This window comes from Limanda limanda, chromosome 14 (assembly GCF_963576545.1).
Source record: "Limanda limanda chromosome 14, fLimLim1.1, whole genome shotgun sequence".
Taxonomy (NCBI): domain Eukaryota; kingdom Metazoa; phylum Chordata; class Actinopteri; order Pleuronectiformes; family Pleuronectidae; genus Limanda; species Limanda limanda.
In genome coordinates, this window is record NC_083649.1 from 2135654 (window position 1) to 2158167 (window position 22514).

Consider the following 22514-nt stretch of genomic DNA (forward strand, 5'->3'; position numbering starts at 1 on the left):
AGATTTCTGAGCCTCTGAAGCTCCACTCTGCCTCCAGGTCATATTTCTATAACCAGCTCCGATCCACTCGTCTTCCTGCAGGTCTCTAACTCCTCGCTCCCTCCCTCCCTCTGGGCGAGAGGCATCCTGCTGGGAGTAATGTGGTCGACCGCATCAGAAACGAATGGAAGAGCGAGGCCGAGCAGATCAGAAACACGACAACAAACTAAACATGTACTCGACACAAACGGCCCCACTGGGCCGCGGCAGGAAGAGCAGGCTCCGAGCCGCTTCGCTCCGAGGTGACGGATTTAAAGCTCAAATTTAAAACTCAAACCTTGAAGAAACAAAACACGAGTCTCATCGAGCTGGAGGCTCAGAAACCTCCTCTGGAGACCATATACTTTATATGTTTAATTTCCTTCTTCAAGGACGCTGTGATTCCTGCAGGATTCCTCCAGTAGATGAGAACAGATTTCAGACTGTAAATAGAGACGTGATCTCCACTTCCTGCTTCTGAACAACAATGAAACTCAAACATCTCGGACATCTTGCAGCGTCACTCGGAGTCTGTGGGGGAGTCGATGCAGCAAACAAATCTTTTGCTTCATTAAAAGGAGCTAAAGAGATTTTGATGTGATCAGAGAAACGTTCTCACACATGTTTCCGCTGCTCATGTTTCTATACAAACTAAATTATCATTATTGCTCTTTAAAGAACTTTTAAAGTCACGCGTGGACACGCTTGCGCTCGTTTGAGTCGGCGTTGAACTCGGCCTCCGCCTGTCAGAACGTCCCATCTCTCTCATTCTAATTCCGTCCTCCTCCATCTGTCTTCCTGTCTCCGTCTCAATTACTGCTCCCTCTTCCTCTCCACTTCCCCCATGTCTCCTCCCCTCCTGCTCTCTTGCTCCTTGTCTTCGCTCCTCATCCCTCATCCTCCCTCTCGGCTCACGTTAGGTCCCAGACAGAAGAGACAGAGCTCGGCGCTCCCTCCCATTATCCCGCTCGGCGCCCACTACCTGCGAGCAGCTGTTGATACTGCGACGCGACAGGAGACGGAGGGAGAGAGAGAGAGTTGCTGTTTCTTTATCGTGGCCATCGCTAAGTTCTCCGGGCCCGGCTCCTCCTCCTGCAGTCGCCGGACGGACGACAGGAAGAGGACCAGTGAGGCTGGAGCTGTGGCGGCGAGCAGCTCAGTGGAGAGAGCATGTTGATGAGAGCACGAGGCGGCGAGCTGATGGACGCCTTCGCTTCCCGCTGAGACCATCTGCTCGGGAACAGGTGCAGCCACGAGGATACACAGCGGTTACCCGGGTGAAGGCCTCTCCTGCTTTGTCACCACAGGACATGACATCAAATTACATCACGTGGCGAGCGTCGTCACGTGATGACGGACACGGCGCCTGTGGTCGTTCTGTGTCACGTTATGATTGGTCCTGATGGTGCCGTGGTTATTTCTGTGACCTCAGACGACCGGAGGTTCCCGGTTTGAACACATTCTCATGTCGGATCGGAGAAGTATGTAGAATCTCGAACACTCGTGAATAGGGTTGCAAAATTCCGGGAATATTCAAAGTTGGAAACTTTCCACGGGAATATACGGGAATATACGGGAATTAACGGGAATAAACAGGAATAAACTTGAAATGTTGTGGGTAATTTATACTAACTGTATTTACCTTGTCATATACAGACATAAATATAAACATTTTGTTGTGTCATAGGCTGATTTGAGCCCTGAGGAAACTTTGGGCACTTGACTATATGCTTCTGCATCGTTGTGTCATTCTTAACATAGGTCTTTGCACAGTATTTTCAAATGTACACAGCCTTTCCTTCTACATTGGATGGGGTGAAATGTCTCCACACATGAGAGAGTGCACGTGGCATTGTTCTGTAGAATAAGATGAGAAAAAAGTTTGTAAAAAAACACTAATGCAATGCCAGAGATATAAATAGTTAGCCAAGCAATTGGAATCGTCTGTAAACATATTTTACAATTGATGGATAAATGAATGGAAATAGTCTAGATGAACAGATGAACAATCCTCAATCAGCATGCTAATATATTTTCCCAGTAATATCATGGAAACTTACCTGACTAGTCCTGCACTCTACAGCAGGCCTCAATAGCCCTGCTGTAGAGTGAAGCATGCTGGGAGTTATCTGTGCATGTGATGGAAGAATGACCAGTGGAGGGTTGAAACTCAACGTTCCATACATCTTTAAAATAGAGTTTTGAATCATGTTTTTATTGCTCAGCGTTTAATTTGAGTATTTTTTTTTTTTCAAAATTCCCAAAATTCCCGAGCTAAAGTTCCCATGGAAAGTTTCCGGATATTTACCGGAAACTTTTCACCCCTTTGCAACCCTACTCGTGAATGTGATGTAGCTGCTGTTTACTCCAAGGAGTCCCCCCCCCCGCCCGCCCCCCTCCAGGTTTACTTTAAAGTCAACACACATAAGGTCCCTGTGACCTTGACCTGTGACCTTTAACCACCAAATCCAATCAGATAATCTGTGAGTCTAAATAAAGATTTGAGTCAAATTTGTAAAAATTCATCCTCCTCTTCAAACATGGATTTTCTTATTTCACTTTGTTTCACTCGGATTTAAAATCTCTGCTGATGTTTGTTTGATATTTTCTTTTCTTATTCACATTTTTAGTTTTGACATGTTTCAAATCCTCAAAGAGTAAAACCAGCTCAGTGGAAACTCAACATGTCAGTATTTATTTATGTGAACTCTACTCACAGTAAAAACAACTACACATCCGTCTGCTTCTGCTGTGTGTCAGTGTACAAACACAACAGGTGTTGATGTGGTTGTGTGTGTGCGTGTATGCGGTTGCGTGTAAGTTTGTGGGTCTGTCGTTGTGCGACTCACTGGTTTGGACTGGATAGCTTTGGCATAGAGAGGTTGGAGGAACTCGGAGTCTCCCTCCAGTTTCAGGCCCTTCTCTGTGATTCGGAGGTTCCCCATTCCGTCCTGCGAGGAACAAACACACAAACACACACAAAACACACACGCAGTTAGTTTATACGCACGTCAACACAAAGGCAACAACTCGAAGGATTTTCCAGTTTTTCTGCATCGTTACGTAACATGATCGTATTTTATTTCTCACACACATTATCTCAACATCTATGAGAGGAATATTGATATCACATACACACACACACACACAGACACACACACACACACACACACACACACACACACACACACACACACACACACACACACACACACACACACACATACACACACACACACTCAACAGTTAATCAGCTGCTCTAATCTCTTAATCTGCTGTTTAATGCAGTGACTGAGGTTCATGACTCCAGCTTCAGTTTTACAAACTGATTCATTGGCAAACATGTCGCACACTTGTATAAATCATGTATATTTATAAATATATATATATTTATATAGATAGATAGATAGATAGATAGATAGATAGATAGATAGATGGATAGATAGATAGATAGATAGATAGATAGATAGATAGATAGATAGATAGATAGATAGATAGATAGATAGATAGATAGATAGATAGATAGATAGATAGATAGATAGATAGATAGATAGGTAGATAGATAGATAGATAGATATATAGATATATAGATAGATAGATAGATAGATAGATAGATAGATAGATATATAGATAGATAGATAGATAGATAGATAGATAGATAGATAGATAGATAGATAGATAGATAGATAGATAGATAGATAGATAGATAGATAGATAGATAGATAGATAGATAGATAGATAGATAGATAGATAGATAGATAGATAGATAGATAGATAGATAGATAGATAGATAGATAGATATAAACTGTTTTCTATCCTGAAATACAAGAGATAATATAAAAAGTGTGTTCAGTAAATCTCAGTCGTCAAACAGCAGCACGGAGATATTTTATTGTTCCATAAACATGTGACTCACATCTCTGTGAGTTTTGTGCTGTTGATTTCAAACGAGACAGATTCTTCTCACACTCAATCCGATTCATTTGTGTCATCACTGAAAACATTCACATGCTGTAAAGTGTCAGCTTTCATTTATTAAAATGACACGTAAAGTTTTTTAGCTGTGAATCCTGAAGTGAACAAAGCTTCTCGTAATAAACAGAACAGAAACATTTACTCTTAAAAACACTGAATACAACTACTCATGATTATAATGACAAAAGAATACGAGACTATACAATAATTCATAAAAAATGATCAGACTAGATTCACCAGATCAGTTTCCCTGAAGACTGATATGAGGTCACTGTGACCTTTGACCCTTGACCTTGAGGTGTCCTTAAGGAAACGGCTTTTATGAAGTAACAGTGTCTTTAACCTTTGACCCTAAATCTACTCAGTTTGTCTTTGACTTCTAGTGAATGTTTGAAGAACATTTGAACAAATTCCCTCGAGACGTTCTGGAGAAATCGTGTTCACAACAGGAAACGTTACGCCTCCAGCCACTAGGTGTCGCCAGAGAGCAGACATGCACACGCACAACTTTCCTCTCACTGTCCATCGCTGCAGGGAATGGACAACAGAACCTGGATTCAAACCCAGAACCCTCTTGCCCTGAGGTGACCCGCTGTGCCACCTCGCCGCCCTGATGTGTTTTCATTTCACCTTCATCAGGAATCTGGTTTTCAAACCCAAAGGATCGTTTCTCTCAAACTCGTTCTGAACTCGTTTTAAACACAAACGCTGTGTTTGCTAAATGAAGTTGTTTTGAGGCGACAGCAGGAACAGAATATTCTTTCAAGAGGTGAATAAATCAATGAGCGTCGCAGCCACTCGGAGGCTTTAACTCCATCAGCAGTGAAGATGCTTCTCTTGTGTTTCGTGTGTTATTTCATTGGGTTTGTTATCGTGTAATAACAAGCGGAGCTGCAGCCGAGCTCCGGACGATTCTGAGTGAGAGAGGATCAAACAACCGGAGGAGATTCATTCTGTACATTACAGGAGAGATCACCTGCTGGGGGGGGGTGGGGGGGGGCGTTTATCTGTCTGTGTGATCTCCTCCTGCTAAGACGTTTTTGTTTTCCCGCCGTCGTTTGATTCCTCGAGCAAATGGAGATCAAGACCCCTCGAAATCCCACAGTGCCCGAGGACGGGTTTCCTCCCCCCCCCCTCACTGTGTAGAACATATTAACATTCTGGGAGAGTTGAGGCAGCGGGGGGGTGGGGGGGTGGTGGGGGGGGGTTGAGCCGTGGACGTGCTGCGCCTGTGAATCGTCCTCCGGTGGAAGTCGGGCCCGTCAGCGGCTTCAGATCCAGATTCTGAGTCAATTTCCCACTTTTCTGATGACGAGCAGCGAGTGTGAGAAACCAGAATCATATTTCTTCTGCTCCGCTCGCCGCTCGCCGCTCGCCGCTCGCCGCCGACAGATTGATTTCTCTCCGCGGCGCCGGCTGATACAAGCCGTCCATCTTCTCTGGGATGTACTGTACACACCGAGTGAGTCCTCCCGCCGGCTGCTTCATATCTGCGTCTGCTTTATTGCTGAGGATGCGTAATGGCTGAAAAGTTATGTTGTGCGCCTCAGTCCATATCTCCCCCCCCCCCCACACACACACACACACACTACTCCCCCCCGAGGAGATAAGTCACTTACAAAGGAGCAAAGTTTCAGATATTCTGCTCGTGTCTGCTCTGGAGATTCAGACCTAATTTGGTTCCGTCCCATAAATGTTTTTTTTACAGACGGAGGAGAAAGTGTTATAATGGAATAATGTGAATCCATTAAGAGTCAGATTTAAGTTTTTCTAACTCGGGTGCAGACGCATTAACAAGCGACAACAGAGATAATAGCTGCGAAGGAAAAACCTGAGAAAAGCTTCGGAGACGAAGATGGAAAAGAAATGAATTAATAAACGAGTGTGAAATGAAAAGTTACAGAAACTTCCTCAGGTTGAGAATCTGAATAAATACTGAGCTGATCCCAGAAAAACTGTGTTAATAAGGTGCAAGAAGCAGCGAGAGGGATGTTTCCAGAAAACACCAGATTTATATATATATAATATAAATATATATATTAATAATATGAATCTTCATTTGTTCCCCGAAGGAATAAAAGTCATTTGAAAATTATTGATCTGCAAAACACTGATTATCAAAGCGTCTCAATTTACACAAACCACTACATGTCTCTTACATGATACATAAAAGCTTTTTTAACACAATATAAATGAGTTTAAACTGTTTTTTAATAATACATCACTTGGATCAACATTTATTAAATAAAATATCTGCTTCTAATTGAGTTAAAACCAGAGAGAAACTGATCTGAACAGGTTTACAGACACAGCCTCATTTTCTGTTGAGACGTCCGTGTTTTCAGATTTTATTTAGATACAAACTTCCTCCAGTTGTGTTTGTGTGTGTGTGTGTGTGTGTGTGTGTGTGTGTGTGTGTGTGTGTGTGTGTGTGTGTGTGTGTGTGTGTGCAGACTCACGATCGATACGACCCAAACAAAGCACTTTCTAAACGCGGCTGATTTCTATATAAATTCCGTCCACTCACTCAGCTCCACAGTGAACCGCTGAGTGAGTCAGCACCGGTCTGTCCCCGTCCGGCTGCAGCCACGCAGAGGTGACCGAACCGAGCGCTCCTTCATTGTGTTGAGATTCCTCATGTTTACACGAGATGAACGACGAAGGGAAAAGTTGGAAAATATATAATAATCTCCTCGACGTTATTCAGCTGCAGCCGTCAATGAAATAACAATTTCAGTGCAGGAACTGAAAGAGCTCGGAACACTTGTGTGTGTGTGTGTGTGTGTGTGTGTCTCTCTGTGTGTGTGAGTCTTTTTGTGTGTGTGCAGTTTCTTTTCTCGTCCAAACTCTCTTCTTCTCCTGCACAGCGAAGCGAGCCGAGCAACATGAATAATTCAGCTCACCTCTGCAGGACGGAGGCCTCTGAACGCTCAGGTGTGTTTCTCTTCACCTCCGCTCCGGCCTCTCTTCTCCTCCTCCTCCTCCCTCCCTCTGTTTTCCATGTCCTTAAAGACCTCTCGCTTGTTTTCTTCCTCCCTCGCTGATCAGCCTCTTATCTCGTTATCTTTCTCTTTTCCCTCTCTACCTTCATTTTGATCTCGTTTACATAATTTAATTTTTTTTCCCCCGTTAGAGGAAAACGAAAGAGGTGGTTTAGTTTCAGCACCACGGAGAGAGACTCCCTGAATGTGAAGCCAGGGCATCGTGATCGCCCCCTGGTGGCTGGCTGCAGTACAGCTCCTCCAGGTTAGCAGATGGGACATGGACCAAACTTTAATAAGAAACATCAAAGTGCACGTGGAATTAACGTTTGGGAAAAGATGACGACAATGTTCACTTCACACGTGTTCACTCTTTGTTTAAAGATCATGTGACAGAAACAACAACAACAACAACAACAACAACAACAACAGCAGCTAGTTACTATAAACCTGTTTCTCTACGCGTGGTTTGCACTGATAGATCTAATTACAAGTTAGCAGCTTTATTTTGCCTCGGTCTTCCACATTACAGATGTAGGTCTTCCTCTCTGGTATTTAACGGAGCATTAATCTGGACTGTATCGCCCCCTACTGGCCCGGCATGCTGGTCTGAGTGTTTGTTTGTGTTGAAAAGAAATATTTTCTCCGGGTGGAAAGTATCAGTTCAAACAAGAATCTGCAGTTGTGTAGAAACGGGCCGGAGCTCTGTGAAGAGCCCTCTGGTGGAATCATACCTCCGGCCTCGAAGCACTTGAACGCCTCATAAATCCCGTGTTTAACTTCCTGTTTTGGAAATATCGTCCGACTCACTTCAGAATAAATGAAAGTTCAGCTCGGTCCTGAATCCTGTTTTTCTGCTCGCTCCCCTGGAGCTCGGAGGGATTTGGACGTAATTCATCACACATACATTCCTCCTCAGCCCCCCCCCCCCACTCCTTTCTCCTCTCTCTCTCCTCTCCCCCCCCCTCCCCCTTAGTGTTCGCTCCAACAAGGACTAAATTGATCTACACTCGACGCCAGCGCTGCCTCCACTGTCACTGCTGTGTTAGCTTGATAGTTATTGAGAATTTATTGTGTTTGTGTGTACTTTGGGCTTTGTGAGTGTGTGTTTGTGCGTGTGTGTGTGCGACAGGCTGCTCTGTTTACCTGGCAGTTTGTGTGTGTGTGTGTGTGTGTGTGTGTGTGTGTGTGTGTGTGTGGGAGAGCTGAGGAGAAAACGTCTGTCTTGTAAATAACATTTGTGCCTTTGGTTCCTTCTGTTATTCTGCAGATTTATTTGGCGCAGCTGTGGTACGGCAGAGGTGTGTCTGTGTGTGTCTGTGTGTGTGTGTGTGTGTGTGTGTGTGTGTGTGTGTATGTGTGTGTGTGTGTGTTTGTGTTTGTTTGTTTTTCTCTGTGTGTGTGTGTGTGTGTAGGAGCAGTGCCACATATCAGTACTGACGTGGATCTTTGAATCACCTCTCGTACCAGTCATCTTATCCGTATCCATTTCTTTATCTACCCCCCCACCCCCCACTCTCTCTGAAGTCCTGGCCTCCTCAGAGCCGCGAGTCGCCGCTGTCAATACCGCGGAGCTCTCGGCCCATTATCGAGCGTCTGCATCGATATGCATCCAGCCGCCACCCGAGGCTAAAGCTAATATAGACGTCTTGATGCTCGGTGGAAAATATCAGAGTCAGAACGTTTCACATGAGACGAGTCGTCATCGTCTGCTCGGGCGGGAGAGAGAGGATCTGAGCTGGAGTCCTCCCACACGGAGCAAAGGATCCTGGGATCAGGCGTCTACACATGAAGTTCTACACTCCGAACAGAAACTTCATGGTTTATACCTTTAAATAGAAAGAGAACTCGAGCACAAACAAGTATATGAAAGTCTTTGTTTTACATCAGGTAGAAGTTCATATTGTTTTTATTCTGTAAAATAATAATTATTATTCTGCAGATCATTCACGTCTTTGCAGATATAAACAAAGTGTCCTGCTTGTTTCCTCATGAAGACAAAGTGACTGAGCACTGATCTGCAGCAGAGACACGACCACGAGGAACCAAACTTCCCATGATGCACTGCAACGCACATAAACATAAACCTCCTCCGTGATGAAGCTGCAGCTCGACACTTTCACAACCTGCAGACTCACAGGAGTCGACATGAAGCTCAGTGGTCTACGAACGTCTGGACGACCCAGCGTCAGGGTTCGAATCCTTCAGAGTCCGAAGCTGCATCTCACACACGATGTGCTCGACTCAATAAACCAAAGTTTAGATAAATCCCTAGGAACCAGGTCCTGGGAAACAAAGAAGCAAACACTGAACATCTCGACATCAACAACAAAAAGCGTCACTGATAATCAGGTGTAAGTTTCATGTTATGAGTTGAAAATGCATCAGTTAGATAATGTGTTTTGATCACGTCCACTCTGCAGAACAAACAGAATCTAACAGACTGAGAAGAACCATCGTTAACGTCCGTGTGACTTTGAATCTGTTTTTATTACGACACTCGGAGTAAATGTTTCCTTTGGGTTTAATGGAACTTCAACTTCCTGATGGAATAATCACATCGACGTGACCTGAGATGAGGAGACTGAAAGCAACACTATATAATATTAATAATAATACTGACCAAGTCCATAAACAGTCCAAACTACATTTCCATTGATAAGCGAGTTGGAGAACTCAGAGAGAGAAGAAGTCGTGTCACTGACTTTGATTCACAAACTACAACAAGAAAAACACCGGATGTTTCTTTGCTCTAGTGTCTTATAAACTTTAGTGAATAATAAAGTTCTGCAAAGTCAAACCTCTGTTTAAAAAGCCTCCTCCTGAAAGTCAGATTTCATAATGTGGAAAAAAGACATGAGACGACTCTTTGACTGACGACTTTCAGCGTCTATAAAACCAAACTGCTGCTTTATGAACGATGTTCAGCTTTGTTTTGAAAGCTCAGAGTTTATGCTGTAGTTTGAAGATACGAGGAGACACACAATGTTTATTTCTTCTATTTGTTCTGTCGGTTGCTTTGTGCTTGTTAAAGTTATGGCAAGGGAGAAAGTCTGAAGTGGAAAAGGAAGCAAAGAGGAGTCTGAGGACAGAGAAGTGTTTTCTGAACGTTAGGGAATGAAAACACGTCACAGTCGTTAAACACTCAGAGCAGAATATGTCTCTTTTATCATTCAGCTTCACATTAACACATCAAATCATAACCAAACTGTTCTCGTGAGTTCTGAAAGTTGGAGACTCCTCCTGTTTTAAACCAGGTCTCTCTCATTAGACTTTAAAAATTCAACCCACAGAGGCTCAGCTGACCCAGAGCTGATTGTTGGACACTGAGTGTGAAACTGTTCAGACCAATCAGGAGCTGCAGACCTCGGCTGCATCTCAAGGACTTCAGATAATCACAGGTCTGGACTGGGAGCCAGGACCAGTCCAGGAGAAGACTGGTCTCACGCTGGGTTTGGAATCTATTTAATTTTGTGTTTATTGTAGAAATGAGTCTCCAGCACAAGATGCTCAACGGGAATATGAATTGTAAATAATACAGAACTGCGGATTAGCACGTTAAATTACAGCCTGTGTAAATCTCAGCCTCCAGGCAGATTAAACATTCCAGCTCGGTCCAGCAGCCGATGGCGAGCGGCTCCGAGGTGAAACCACCGAGCCGCTTGTTCTCCACCGCTCGAGACGCAGCGCCGCTCTCGCTCGGTTCGTTCACCGGCGTCGGCCTCTCGGATGCAGATGAGTCCAGGAAGGAGCTGTGACCACCTGCGATCAGCAAAGAGCACTCGGAGAGAAACGTGAGGAACCATCGAGTCGATCTGCTCCCTCTCCCAGCATGCACCGCTCAGCGCTCACACAATCAGGAGTCGCTCCCGTGCGGCTGCCAGACGCCGAACTGGCCGAACGCCAAACTAATACATTTTTTCAATTGATCCGTTTGATAACAGCAACAACAGCAAGGAAGAAGTTCCACAGGTGAGAGCTGCGGCGGCGTGGAGCAGAACCCGGTGATGGCTATCAGCGGAATTGGCTCTGAGATTGCTCTTCACAGCGAACCCCCCCTACCCCCACCCCCCCGCTCCTCTGATTGAGGCCCTCGACGCGGCGCAGCATCATCCATCAAGGGGATGAGAGAGCAGATGCTGAGGGAGAAGGAGGTTCGGAGGGGGGGGAACGTGAGAATGAAAGATGAAACAAAGGAGAAGTGAAGGAGGAGGAGGAGGAGGAGGAGGAGGAGGTGAAGATGGAGTCGAGGAGAGCAAACAGATGTACGAACGGAGAGATGATACGAGTGAAGAGACGATGAGACGCTGAGTCGAGAGAGAAGAAGAGAAAAGACGAGAGGGAGGAGTCTCAGAAGAAAAGGTCTCAAAATCCGATTAGAGAGAGAGTTCAGGTCCAAAGTCATGAGGATCATTTCAAAATATGAATTCTCTGTTTGGGTTCAACGTTCACTTTAAGAACTCAGAGCTGCTCTACAACACTTTGAGGGTAAAGACTGATTTAAAACCTCCAATGAAAATACACAGACGTACTTTTGTTCTATGAAGACGTCTGTTCATCGCTCAAAGCTCTTTTATTAAGTTTTAATGTTTTTAAATAGATAGATTTGGTATTTTGGGAAACGATTTATCATCAGAAATCTGTGTTTTTCAAATCAGAGTTTTATTTCAGGACTTTGTGAAAGTCTTGATTATCGTGTTTTGTTTATTTTCATATGTCCTGTTGACGTGCATCAGACTGGATCAGGAGGAAGTTCATCTTGTTTCCTCGTGTTCTCAGAGTTCTTTAAATCAAACAGTGAAGGAAACTGTGAAATGACGGTTTTGCTTTAACAACACAAACAGAAAACACACAACGTGAACTTAATGATGAATGTGAGACTCCTGTGCAGTGACAAACAGCTGCAGCTTCATTTGGCAGCAAAAGCAACTTAATGATCTGAGATTTCCTCCCATTTCCTCCCATTAACCAGCCTGAGAATCATCTTCTGACAAAGAGTTTTGAAAGCAAACGAACATAAACCCTTTAAATTATGAACAAGAACTTCTAAACTGCGTCTCCGTGCATCGTTCAGCTGATGACGAGTCGGAGCTCAGGACGTCTGGTTCCTTCTCATTAGAGACGAGCAGCAGGTCTCAGTGAGTGAGAGAGAGTTCAGAGGATCCGTCTCTTCCTCCCGAGCCGGAGGCTGCTTAGTGTCGCAGGTCGATGGATTTCCTATTAAATTCGAGTGAATTCGTGTGTGAGGGTTTCAATGTTGTTGTCACAGATATGAACACTAGATATCTCGGCCGCGTTGCCGGCCAACGGAGACGAACGTCACCACATGGCGGCCATCTTGTTGCGGGAGGCTCTCTCACCCATAACATTGTGTTGGTAAATAACCATAACTTGCTCAATTTTCAACCGATTTTGAAACGGTCTGGTTTGTTATAAACGTCAGAGATGTAGATATGACACTGCGTACTTATGAATAATTATGTTATTTTCTAAAAAAAATTAATAATTTATGCAGTGTCATAACTACATCTCTGACGTTTATAACAAACCAGACCGTTTCAAAATCGGTTGAAAATTGAGCAAGTTATGGTTATTTACAACTACTAACACAATGTTATGGGTGAGAGAGCCTCCCGCAACAAGATGGCCGCCATGTGGTGACGTCCGGCTCCGTCGAGCGAGATATCTAGTCTTTATATATATCTATGGTTGTTGGTCTGTAAATGTCTGCTGGAGACGACAAATCACAGAGCGACAAAAGAATGGGATCTTCTGTGGTTGTGTGAACGAAGCAAAGCAAATTCTGATCGGATGGATTTTAGTTTGGCTTTTTCAAGCTGATTGGAATTCGATGATTCTGGTGTTTATCACGTTGTTACTGTAGAAAAAACTCTTTGAGGTTTTCAGAACAAAATAAAGGAGGAAATTCACCTTGTGCACCGGAAACCACGACACGAGCTGGACCAGGTTCCTCTGAAGAGTTCGTTCAGTCGTCACTCAGTTGATCTCTGTGTGGATTTCACTCTGAAGGTCACTTTGTGTTTTACATTTTATTATTTAGCTCATAAAAAACTCGTTGTCAGCCGGAGCTACGTCTAAAACCAACGAGGAAGAAACCAAATAACGAGGCTCAGGAAACAGTGTCACTATCCACACACGCACACACACACACACACACACACACACACACACACACACACACACACAACCACACTCACACAATGCATTGTGACAGCGGTCAGATTGCTGTAATCATGTCCTGATTATAAAGTCATTACTGAGGACTCATTAGATGAGCTAATTGTTTTTTATGGTTGTTGGAGCAGCTCCACAGTCGCTGGAGCGTGTGTGTGTGTGTGTGTGTGTGTGTGTGTGTGTGTGTGTGTGAGGGGGGGGGGGGGGACGTGTTCATATCGAGTTCTGGGACAAAAGAAAAACCACATAAAAGAACAGTTTGGCGTCCAGAGAAGCTGCTGAAGACCCTGAGATGTGACTGAAGACCCTGAGCTGTGACTGAAGACCACGAGATGTGACTGAAGACCCTGAGATGTGACTGAAGACCCTGAGATGTGACTGAAGACCCTGAGATGTGACTGAAGACCCTGAGCTGTGACTGAAGACCACGAGATGTGACTGAAGACCCTGAGATGTGACTGAAGACCCTGAGATGTGACTGAAGACCATGAGATGTGACTGAAGACCCTGAGATGTGACTGAAGACCCTGAGACGTGACTGAAGACCCTGAGATGTGACTGAAGACCCTGAGATGTGACTGAAGACCCTGAGATGTGACTGAAGACCATGAGATGTGACTGAAGACCCTGAGATGTGACTGAAGACCCTGAGATGTGACTGAAGACCATGAGATGTGACTGAAGACCACGAGATGTGACTGAAGACCACGAGATGTGACTGAAGACCCTGAGATGTGACTGAAGACCCTGAGATGTGACTGAAGACCATGAGATGTGTCTGAAGACCATGAGATGTGACTGAAGACCCTAAGATGTGACTGAAGACCACGAGATGTGACTGAAGACCCTGAGATGTGACTGAAGACCCTGAGATGTGACTGAAGACCCTGAGATGTGACTGAAGACCCTGAGATGTGACTGAAGACCCTGAGATGTGACTGAAGACCCTGAGATGTGACTGAAGACCACGAGATGTGACTGAAGACCCTGAGATGTGACTGAAGACCACGAGATGTGACTGAAGACCACGAGATGTGACTGAAGACCCTGAGATGTGACTGAAGACCCTGAGACGTGACTGAAGACCCTGAGACGTGACTGAAGACCCTGAGATGTGACTGAAGACCATGAGATGTGACTGAAGACCATGAGATGTGACTGAAGACCACGAGATGTGACTGAAGACCACGAGATGTGACTGAAGACCCTGAGATGTGACTGAAGACCCTGAGATGTGACTGAAGACCATGAGACGTGACTGAAGACCCTGAGATGTGACTGAAGACCCTGAGATGTGACTGAAGACCATGAGATGTGACTGAAGACCACGAGATGTGACTGAAGACCCTGAGATGTGACTGAAGACCCTGAGATGTGACTGAAGACCCTGAGATGTGACTGAAGACCCTGAGATGTGACTGAAGACCCTGAGATGTGACTGAAGACCATGAGATGTGACTGAAGACCCTGAGATGTGACTGAAGACCATGAGATGTGACTGAAGACCCTGAGATGTGACTGAAAGCTCTGGAGCACAGACAGGAAGTGGCCCTGGAGTTCAAAGCATCGAACTCAGTGAAGTTTTAGTCCTTCTCCTAAATCTCTTCGACCAAACGGTGCAGGTATCCACAGAGAAGTTCACCTCGACTCCTCCAGGAGACGAGGAGCAGATCACAGCTCTGCCTCTGATCTACACCTCCTCTCCTCCGCGCCTCCTTTCTTCCTCAGAGGAGACGTTTTAAATGAGCTCTTTGTTCAGCGCTCAGAGCTTCAGACGACTTCCAAGTGGTCGGTAATAAAAACCTCCTCCTCTTCACCACCGGGGAGAAATTTACTGCTCTCAAACTTTTCACTGGGTCTCAGATTGATCGACCTCGTATTCAAGGTCTCAAGACTAGGGTTGCAAAGGGGCGGAAAGTTTACAGTAAATTTTTCGGAAACTTTCCGGAAACGTTCCATGGGAAGTTAAGCTCGGGAATTTTGGGAATTAAAAAAAAAAATTAAATACGCAAATTAAACGCTGAGCAATAAAAACATGATTCAAAACTCTATTTTAAAGATGTATGGAACGTTGAGTTTCAACCCTCCACTGGTCATTCTTCCATCACATGCACAGATAACTCCCAGCATGCTTCACTCTACAGCAGGGCTACTGAGGCCTGCTGTAGAGTGCAGGACTAGTCAGGTAAGTTTCCATGATATTACTGGGAAAATATATTAGCATGCTGATTGAGGATTGTTCATCTGTTCATCTAGACTATTTCCATTCATTCATCCATCAATTGTAAAATATGTTTACAGACGATTCCAATTGTTTGGCTAACTATTTATATCTCTGGCATTGCATTAGTGTTTTTTTACAAACTTTGTTCTCATCTTATTCTACAGAACAATGCCACGTGCACTCTCTCATGTGTGGAGACATTTCACCCCATCCAATGTAGAAGGAAAGGCTGTGTACATTTGCAAATACTGTGCAAAGACCTATGTTAAGAATGACACAACGATGCAGAAGCATATAGTCAAGTGCCCAAAGTTTCCTCAGGGCTCAAATCAGCCTATGACAAAACAAAATGTTTATATTTATGTCTGTATATGACAAGGTAAATACAGTTAGTATAAATTATCCATAATTTCCAGTTTATTCCCGTTAATTCCCATGGAAAGTTTCCAACTTTGAATATTCCCGGAATTTCGCAACCCTACTCAGGACACAAGGACACGAGGACGTGTTCAGCGCCATCTTGTTTTTTTGAAACCAGAAGTAACCATATTTGGTCGGGGGGTGGAGCCTGACTCACACTGCACGCCCACCTGCTACCATTGGACGGTACCAGCTGTCAACCACACCCTCAGTGCATCCGGTGCTTTATGGTCTGTTTGACTCTAAATGATCAAAATTCACTAAATGAACATAACACATAAAACATAAAAGGGTTTAAAGTCATAAAATCTAAATCTAATCCCAATAAGACGACTAGTCTCTCTACTTCTGGACGTCTGTGATCTTTCTGGAGCAAGATGCTGAGTCACAAGGATGCATGAAAACATATGAAACTGATTTATTTGAATTTAAAACATCACAACTGCTGAGTCAGAAGTAATCTGTGACCTGATCATAACTGAGACGAGCTCATAGAGTCACACAATGTTTCTCCATCAGGAACCATTTTGTGCTGACTCATGGTTATTGGTCCTCAAATTATGACAGATTTCTTTCAATAAGATCCATTCATTATTTCCTGGGCGATGTCTAAAAACATGTCTTTCCTCTTCCACTGCTACAGGAAGAGAAGAAGGAAATTCATTTTCTTTGGTCTGTGTCTCAGAATCGTATCCGAGTTTTATTAAAAATCCTTTCAGTCCTTTTCCTGTTCGGTGTTTTTCCGGACGAGTGAACGTAGAAACGCGTCCGATAGAAACGATTTGTTGACGCTTCAGAGGAAACTCACTTTTCTCAAGTCGCAGCGGAGGGAGAGAAAGTGGAGGAATATTCAGTGTGTCCAGCTGTTTGTGTATTCATGTATTTGTCCCTGTGGTCTCTGGACCATGTGACTCTGCAGCAGCAACACATTCACTCCTGAATGGAAAATACACACACAAGAGATTCCTTCTCTTCCTCTTTTGAAGCCAGCGAGTTAAGTCCACTCTCCTCCCTCGCTTCCTTTCTCCACCGGTCTGAAATGTGGAGGTTATGCATGAAGAACGTTCTGGCAGCTGCCCCCCCCCCCTCGCCGGGTTAAGCGGTGGATTGTGTGCAGCCCCCCCCACCCCCCACCCCCCCACCCACCCCCCCGGCGTCAGTGCGGCTGCAAGTCGTCGGATTTATCTGCCACCTCTGCTTTCTGATCTCTACCTTCTGGAGCTTTACTGAGAGAAGGAAGTGATGAATAAACACAACGGTGCACAGCAGAGGAAACACACACAGACACACACACTCGGTCTTTTCTCTAGCTCAAACACACACACACACACACACACACACACACACACACACACACACACACACACACACACAACACACACACAACACACACACACACACACACACACACACACACACACACACTCAGAAAGGGAGCACGATGCAAACATGCACTCACAATGAAATCAACACACACATATTCAGGGACGCACACACACACACCTCATCCATCCATCCATCCATCCATCCATCCATCCATCCATCCATCCATTCATGCATCCATCCATCCATCCATCCATCCATCCATCCATCCATCCTTCAGATCTCCAGTATACATATATCCATCCATCCATCCTTCACCTTTACACCCACCCACCCACCTCATCCATCCATCCATGCATCCATGCATCCATCCATCCTTCACCTTTACACCCACCAACCTCATCCATCCATCCATCCATCCATCCATCCATCCATCCATCCATCCATTCATGCATCCATCCATCCATCCATCCATCCATCCATCCATCCATCCTTCAGATCTCCAGTATACATATATCCATCCATCCATCCTTCACCTTTACACCCACCCACCCACCTCATCCATCCATCCATGCATCCATGCATCCATCCATCCTTCACCTTTACACCCACCAACCTCATCCATCCATCCATCCATCCATCCATCCATCCATCCATCCATCCATCCATCCATCCATCCATCCATCCATCCATCACCTTTACACCCACCAACCTCATCCATCCATTCATGCATCCATGCATCCATCCATCCATCCATCCATCCATCCATCCATCCATCCATCCATCCATCCATCCATCCATCCATCCATCCATCCATCCATCCATCCATCCATCCATCCATCCTTCACCTTTACACCCACCAACCTCATCCATCCATTCATGCATCCATCCATCCATCCTTCACCTTTACACCCACCAACCTCATCCATCCATTCATGCATCCATGCATCCATCCATCCATGCATCCATCCATCCATCCATCCATCCATCCATCCATCCATCCATCCATCCATCCATCCATCCATCCATCCATCCATCCATCCATCCATCCTTCAGATCTCCAGTATACATATATCCATCCATCCATCCATCCTTCACCTTTACACCCACCCACCTCATTCATCCATCCATGCATCCATCCATCCATCTTTCACCTTTACACCCACCCACCCACCTCATCCATCCATTCATGCATCCATCCATCCATCCTTCACCTTTACACCCACCAACCTCATCCATCCATTCATGCATTCATCCATCCATCCTTCACCTTTACACCCACCCACCTCATCCATCCATTCATGCATCCATGCATCCATGCATCCATCCATCCATCCATCCATCCATCCATCCATCCATCCATCCATCCATCCATCCATCCATCCATCCATCCATCCATCCATCCATCCATCCATCCATCCTTCAGATCTCCAGTATACATATATCCATCCATCCATCTTTCACCTTTACACCCACCCACCTCATCCATCCATCCATGCATCCATCCATCCTTCACCTTTACACCCACCCACCCACCTCATCCATCCACCCACCTCATCCATCCATCCATCCATCCATCCATCCATCCATCCATCCATCCATCCATCCATCCATCTATCCATCCATCCATCCATCCATCCATCCATCCATCCATCCATCCATCAAGGGTTAATGTATCAACCATCTGTTCATCCATCCATCATAAACATACCATCCATCCATAATGTTTTATGAGAATACCCAGAAATGCAACTGACAACTGACCTCAGGTCTAATAAATATATCCATCCATCCTTCACCCACCCATCTATCCATCCATGACAAAAGTATCATCCAACCATTTATCCATCCATCCTTCAGATCTCCAGTATACATATATCCATCCATCCCTCCTTCACCTTTACACCCACCCACCCACCTCATCCATCCACCCACCTCATCCATCCATCCATCCATCCATCCATCCATCAATCCATCCATCCATCCATCCATCCATCCATCCATCCATCCATCCATCCATCCATCCATCCATCCATCCATCCATCAATCCATCCATCCATCCATCCTTCAGATCTCCAGTATATATCCTCCATTCATCCATCCTTCACCTTTACACCCACCCACCTCATCCATCCATCCATCAATCCATCCATCCATCCATCCATCCATCCATCCATCCATCCATCCATCCATCCATCCATCCATCCATCCATCCAGGATTAAGGTATCAACCATCTGTTCATCCATCCATCATAAACATACCATCCATCCATAATGTTTTATGAGAATACCCAGAAATGCAACTGACAACTGACCTCAGGTCTAATAAATATATCCATCCATCCTTCACCCACCCATCTATCCATCCATGACAAAAGTATCATCCAACCATTCATCCATCCATCCTCCATCCATCCTCTATAAACGTACCATCCATCCGTTTGTCTATCGATCATAAACATGGCGGTCTGTCTTTCCATCCAGTATCACTCCATCGCTCTCACCTGATATGTCCGATCTAAATTCTACTTGAAGTGTGAACAATAAACTTTATTGGATTTGATTTGAATCTGTAATTGTAACAAACATGTAAGAGGAAGGGGGGGGGGCACAGGAAGTGAAGGAGCCATCAAAGTCAAACGTTCAGTCTCTCCTTCAGATCCTCTCTGTGTGAAACCCAGCTGCAGAGGACACACACACACTCACAGCAGGACGCCCTGGAACACACTGATTTCCTCTAAACTATATATTTCCCTCCTGAACCCGAACACTCAGACATGTTGTCAGCGACTCAGACTCCAGTTCCTCTGACGGCGCCCCCCCCTGGTGAAGCGCCCCCTGCTGGTCGGGACATCACAGCCGTCCGTCCAACTGGGGATCGATCTGCACAGCCGGTGGAAAGAGAGACGCTGAAGCAAGATGGCAACTGGGACACGAGGACATGGAGAGAGAAGGTTCCTGGTTCAGGAGAAACTCTGACGACAGAAGAGACCCGACCACCACCACAACTTCTAGAGCAGCACGTTTCCAGACCTTTAAAGCCGTTAAACTTTAATCTTGATGATGTTTTCCTTCACTTGACATCTGTTGCACTTGTGTCCGTCCTGGGAGACAGATCCTCACATGTGTCTCTCTGAGGTTTCTACGTGTGTTTACCTGTTAAAAGGGTTTTTAGTAGTTTGTCCTGACTCTTGCTGAGGGTGAAGGACAGAGGATGTCTCACCATGTTAAAGCCCTATGAGACAAACTGTGATTTGTGAATATGGGCTATACAAATACAATTTGATTGATTGATTGATTAACTAGGGTAAAAAATCATCAAAGTTTTGAAGTAAGAGAGTTTTCATTCCTGTGAACATTAAAATGTTTAAAATTCAAACTAACAAACTATTGATTAAAGTGTCTCAAAACTAAAGTCTGTATTTGACAGAACGTCTGAGTCTTTCTCTCTGATTCTGTTCCAAGTTGTTATTTGATGAACCACTGTTTTGTGTTTTCTAAGTTCCCTGCACACTCTTGTTGTTCTGTTTTAAAAATCATGCAACAACTAAAACTAAGTGAAGGCGATGAAGAACAAAGCTCCATTAGGAGGAGAGAGCGCTGGAGTCATCTGGGAACACAACACGGCTTCAGAGAACCTGACCTTCTTCTTTCCTCGGCTCTTTATTCATCTTTAAATCTCCTCAGACTCACTTAATGACTCTTAATCTCTTGCTTTCCCACTTCTCCTCTTTTCTAAGCTCCCTCTCTCCTTTCCTCTTCGCCCTTTCCCGTCCTTCTTTTTGCCCTCTACTTCTAATTCTCCCATTTTCTCCTCTTCTTCTTCTCCTCCACTTCCATTCATCTTCATGTCAAAAACATTAATCAATAAGAAGATGGATTTCCGTTCTGCAGAAAGAGATCAGAGAGTTCGTCTGTTCCCTCTGAGCTCGAGCGGAATCCTCAAGTCTCTCGAACTTCTGTTGACGAACATGATTTAACCTTTTCACATCAACAAACTAAAAAATGATACGCACAAAGGTTATTCTTTGGAACACAACCTCACAAGATGATGTAACTCGCATCGTCGCCAAAAGCAAAACACCAAACAGCTGCAACCTCGTGAAACAGAGGAACCTTTGAAGTGTAATAACGGAGAGGAGACGGCGTCCGAGAGGAGACGGCGTCCAAAGGAGACTGAGAGGAGACGGCGTCCGAGAGTCGTGTCCTTGTCCATGACTTTGCTAATTGAACAGTCAAAACCTTAAATATGATAAACTCTGAATCCAGATCTTTTCCTGATGACGACTCACAGAACTTTACAGTAAATTCACAAACACACGTTCAAACTGCGTCGTGCATCGAGAGCTTTTCTCAACTTCTACCACAAAAAAATCAAAGTGAGTGAATCTCAGTTCAGCAACAGATTGAGCTTTGTTTGTTATGTTTTTAAATTCTAGTAGTAACAGACTGTTCCTCACTCAGGTTCTCTTAGATTGAAGAGGATCAGAACATTGAAAATGAAAACCAGGCTTCAGGTTTGTTAACCCTCAGTGAGTTGAGGTTTCAAGCTTTTGACACAGGTTGACTAATGGAGTCTGACGTGATTCCACATGTGGTCACGTGTCATCGTGGTCACGTGTCATCGTGGTCATGTGTCATCGTGGTCACGTGTCATCGTGGTCACGTGTCATCGTGTCAGCAGCGGCGCTGGACGACCTTGGTCAAGGTCACGGCAGCAGCAGTAATTGTGTGTTTCAGTCTGTCAGAGACGCACTAATGATTTTCAGGTCACAATAATTTCATCTCTCCCATCAGCTGCCTGATGCCTCATTAGCTCATTGAGTCTGTGTGTGTTTGTGTGTGTGTGTCTCTGAGTGTGTGTGTGTGTGTCTTTGTGAGTGTTACGACACTAAAATCAACTTGTAAACACCAAAGTACGACTCAGTATTTCTCTGTTAACCTCTGGAGCAGAACTTGTTATTTTCTTTCAGGGTCTCGACGATGGAAGAATCGTTTTCATCCGATCTCTGTCGATATCAGACCCAGTAAAGTTTCACAGCCCATCAGTGGACGGATGAATCACTTCTGTGTTTGAAAAGCTTTGAAACGCTCAGTGAGGTTTGATGCCTCCTCAGATGTTGAACTGGAGCCGAACCCGGCTTCTCTTGAGGACTCGGACCCGGAGGGAGACGAAACCCACTCGGACACAAGTAGTCCTCGCTCGCTGTCAGAAACTCCGACAGGACGAGAGAGAGGAGACGAGATGGAGGAGAAAGTTTTCAGGAGACGTCAGCGAAAACTTTGACTCTGAACATGTTTCGCTCCTGATCACGATAGATAAAGGTTTGTTACATTATCCTTTGATGATGACAGGAACTGGAGCCAGCTGACGCGGG

General features: G+C 44.8%; 1 protein-coding gene across 1 annotated transcript in view; it reads right to left on the bottom strand.

Moving 5' to 3' along the window:
• The window catches only part of sgcd (sarcoglycan, delta (dystrophin-associated glycoprotein)), a 102469-nt gene that overhangs the window by 46068 nt on the left and 33887 nt on the right, over positions 1–22514 (bottom strand). Inside the window, exon 3 of the mRNA XM_061086012.1 lies at positions 2868–2969. Within this exon, the coding sequence (XP_060941995.1) occupies positions 2868–2969 (102 nt within the window). The remainder of the gene's footprint in view (positions 1–2867; positions 2970–22514) is intronic.